General features: G+C 40.1%; 1 protein-coding gene across 1 annotated transcript in view; it reads right to left on the minus strand.

The window, feature by feature from the left end:
- LOC121925958 (coatomer subunit beta'-like) overlaps positions 1-1,751 on the minus strand; it is a 4,414-nt gene extending 2,663 nt beyond the window's left edge. The window contains exons 1-3 of the mRNA XM_042458519.1: positions 1,594-1,751; positions 1,059-1,145; positions 816-942 (exon numbers count right to left, since the gene is read on the minus strand). Coding sequence (XP_042314453.1) covers positions 816-942; positions 1,059-1,145; positions 1,594-1,647 — 268 coding nt within the window. The 5' untranslated portion in view covers positions 1,648-1,751. The remainder of the gene's footprint in view (positions 1-815; positions 943-1,058; positions 1,146-1,593) is intronic.
- Between the last annotated feature and the right edge of the window lie 1,689 nt (positions 1,752-3,440).

Here is a 3,440-nt window from a genome sequence, read left to right on the forward strand (position 1 = left end):
GGTGAACTGAACCACTAGTTCCTATTATGAAAGTAACTGTGGCAGTATGATGTTATAATTTTACAATGTACTTCACCTTCAAGGCCAAAGAGTGCTGATGCTTCACAAAACTACAAGTCACAGAATTCTGAAGTATGGAGTTGTGGCAAATTAGAATGGCACCAAACTGCATTATTTCTATAGTGTTGCTGCACTCTGTCTTTTAATAAGGCATTCAGCCTAAGCACCCATGGCCACAACCTGACAATTCTCCTCCCTAATTTTCTTAATCACAACTAAGAGGAGGGTCTTTCTCGCTGACTGTTCTGCCCTCAAGAAGGTTCAGGGCACCCTCCCCTCTATCATTAAACACTATGTTCTAAGCAAACTGGTACTATTTTTCAGCAACATCTGCAGCTGCTATGATTTGGTCAAGTTGAAAGGTCTAAGTAAGTTTTATTTGGTGTTTTTGTTTTTTTGTTTGTTTTTAACACTTCCCACACCAAAGAAAACTGGTAACAGATTACAAATAATTTCATTTCTGAAACCTACAAGAAATACATATAAGCAATATCTTTCATTTATGAAACTGCACTATGCAACTGGGCACCAGTTAGAAATAATGTAGGGAAAAAGATGCTGAAGTACATAAGTGAGAATGGTAGACAGACTACATCCAGCTACATCCAATTAGTCAAATTGTGCAGCAACTGGTTATCACATTACCAAAATGTACTCAGTATCATACAGAGCTGAATTTCTAATGAAGTTATATACAACTTCCAAGAGAGCTGTGAAAAAATAAATAAAACTGAGTAATAAAGCTAAGTTCTTACCACTGCTTGTTAGAATGAAAGGCTGTGTAGGATGCACAGCGATGCAGCGGATATAATCTGAGTGTGCTTCAAACATGTGAACTCTTTCCAAAGTGTTGTAGTTGAAAACTCTAATTTGCATATCATCCTAAAGAAGAAAGAACAAAAATCTTTTGTAAACTGGTCTGAATCTGCAACTACAAATGTCCAGTTTTTCAGGACAACAATACTGCACAGGGTAGGAAGAAAATGAAGTCAACTTACAGCTCCTGTAACAACCCAGTTCTTCCTTGCCACAAATTTAGCTGCTCTCACTGGCAGATCACATACTTCAAAGGTCTTGACTAGTGTCTGAAAATTAAAAAAAAAATGCTATTACGTTATCATTTATTTATGCAAAATAGCATTTTAAGCATCTTTTCCAGATGGCTATTTTTCAACTACCAGGACATGAAAGATCATATTGTAAGACTATATAAAGTAGAAATATTTCTAACATAGCTTAAGTACTGCTAACATTTAATATTGGCAGGAAAATGGGGGGAAACACTCAGTTCAAAATAATATCTGTAAACAACAGGTAGACATAGCTTAGGCAGAGGGTTAACTGAGAAAACAGTATAAGAGATGGAAGGGTCCCAAGCTGATTCAGGAAGACCCTGTTTGTTGTTCAATTTTAAAGGAAACGCAGGGGGTTCTGATAGTACAATACATTTAATGGTAGTCTCACATGCAGTAGCATAGGAATCAACTATAGTTTTACAAAGTATCACTGAGTAAGTTTTACAGGAAATCTTACCTGTGTTTCATGATTCCAAACACAGACACTACCGTTGTAAAGACTAGCCAACATCCATGGCTCTGTAGGATGCAAGTCTACACTCTTCACACGGTCAGACCGAGCTGTGAGCTTACGCTTTATATCAAGTCGGAGAGGCTAAACATAAAACAATTGCAAGATATTTTATGCTTTAAAGAAGGCCCCATTCTAAACAAACTTTGTCCTGGAAAGCAGGCAGAAACCAACAGGTGATGCTTATCCTATTACTGTACAATTGCCAGATGAAGTTGCAAGGCTCCTGTAACTTGAATAGTAATTGTTGTTATTGTTAACTGCCCTCAAATCAACACTGACACATGGTGACTCCATGGATGAAACCTCTCCAAGACCCCCTATCCTCCACTACTCTGCCCAACCCTTGCAAAGTCGTGATCTCTTTAATAGAGTCCATCCATCTAGCATGCAGCCTTCCTCTCTTTCTACCGCCCTCAACCTTTCCCACCATTATTGCCTTTTCCAGTGAGTCACGCCTTCTCATAATGTGGCCAAAGTACAAGAGCCTCAAGGGAGATTTCTGGCTTCATCTGTTGTAGGACCCATTTGTTTGTCTTCTTGGCTGTCCAGAGTATCCTCAGACTCTTCTCCAGCAACACACCATAACAAAATTAATCTTTCTGTTGCTTTTCTTCACTGTCCAGTTCTCACATCCCTCCGTGGTGATATAAACCCATCCCCAAACTCGACAGATTAAGCTGGTTAACTTGAGAACCACATGCTGCATGGAATAGTAACATTGTACTTTGCTTTATTTCTTTTGCATTTAGAGCTTGTACAACTAAAGTCCAAACACACTGCAGAAATAATCCAGTTTGAGACCCCTTTAATGCCCTGGTTCACTGCTAGGATTCTGGCAACTATGGCTGCATCCCACATGGGAAATAAACCGGTTGGCACCGCTTTAATTCTTTGTCTGGCTTTTGCTAGGAATTCTGGGAGTTGGAGATCTGTTGTGGGTCCAGAGCGGTGTAGTGGTTTTGGACCTAGAGTTAAATACGCTGCTAGGGTTTTTTTTTTTAAATACAGTTGAGACCACACAATTATGGGTGTCTACATCGTTTCGTTCTTATGGGTCTCTCTTGGCTCACCCACCCAGGCCTGACTCCCCAAAACGAAGTGTTGTTCCTTGTAGTTTCGCGTTGGTTCCAACGTCTCGCGGGAACCGCCGAAGTCGGAAGTCCACGTCGGTGGATTGGCGGAGCGAGCAGCAGCTGAGTCGGCTGTCTCTGCAGACAGCACTGAAAGGGACCCAGAGAACCAAAGTTGCCATGGTGAAGTTGGGAGGCCATGGGAGGAACGCAGTATTCCCCATTGTTTTTGTTTTTCTTGTTTCTTTTCCTTCTTTTTTTCCATAGGTTCCCTATTGACAGATATTAACACTCAGTAGTTTCCTCTATGGCAAATATTCCCCAATGATCCCTATGGACAATATTCTCTCCAAGGTTTCCCTATGGGCAGATAACCTCAATGATTCCCTATGGCAAGATATTCCACCATGATATCCACTATGGACAAATATTCCCAATGGTTCCTTATGGACAGATAATATCCACCATGTTTCCCTAATGAGAGTTATTTCAATGATTGATAATAAATAGGAGGCCATAATTATAATGATTCCCATGATGGCAGATAATTCCCAATGTTTTCCCTTGGTGTAGATTAATTCCCCAATGATTTATGGGAGTATTTAAATGTTACTCTGAGCAGATATCCTCTCAGTGTTTCCCATATGGGCAAGTATATGAGATAATTGCAAAAAGATATAAAAACTGAACCAAAGCTAGGCTCCATCCGAGCCACTCATT

The sequence above is a fragment of the Sceloporus undulatus genome, chromosome 3 (assembly GCF_019175285.1).
Source record: "Sceloporus undulatus isolate JIND9_A2432 ecotype Alabama chromosome 3, SceUnd_v1.1, whole genome shotgun sequence".
Lineage (NCBI taxonomy): Eukaryota > Metazoa > Chordata > Lepidosauria > Squamata > Phrynosomatidae > Sceloporus > Sceloporus undulatus.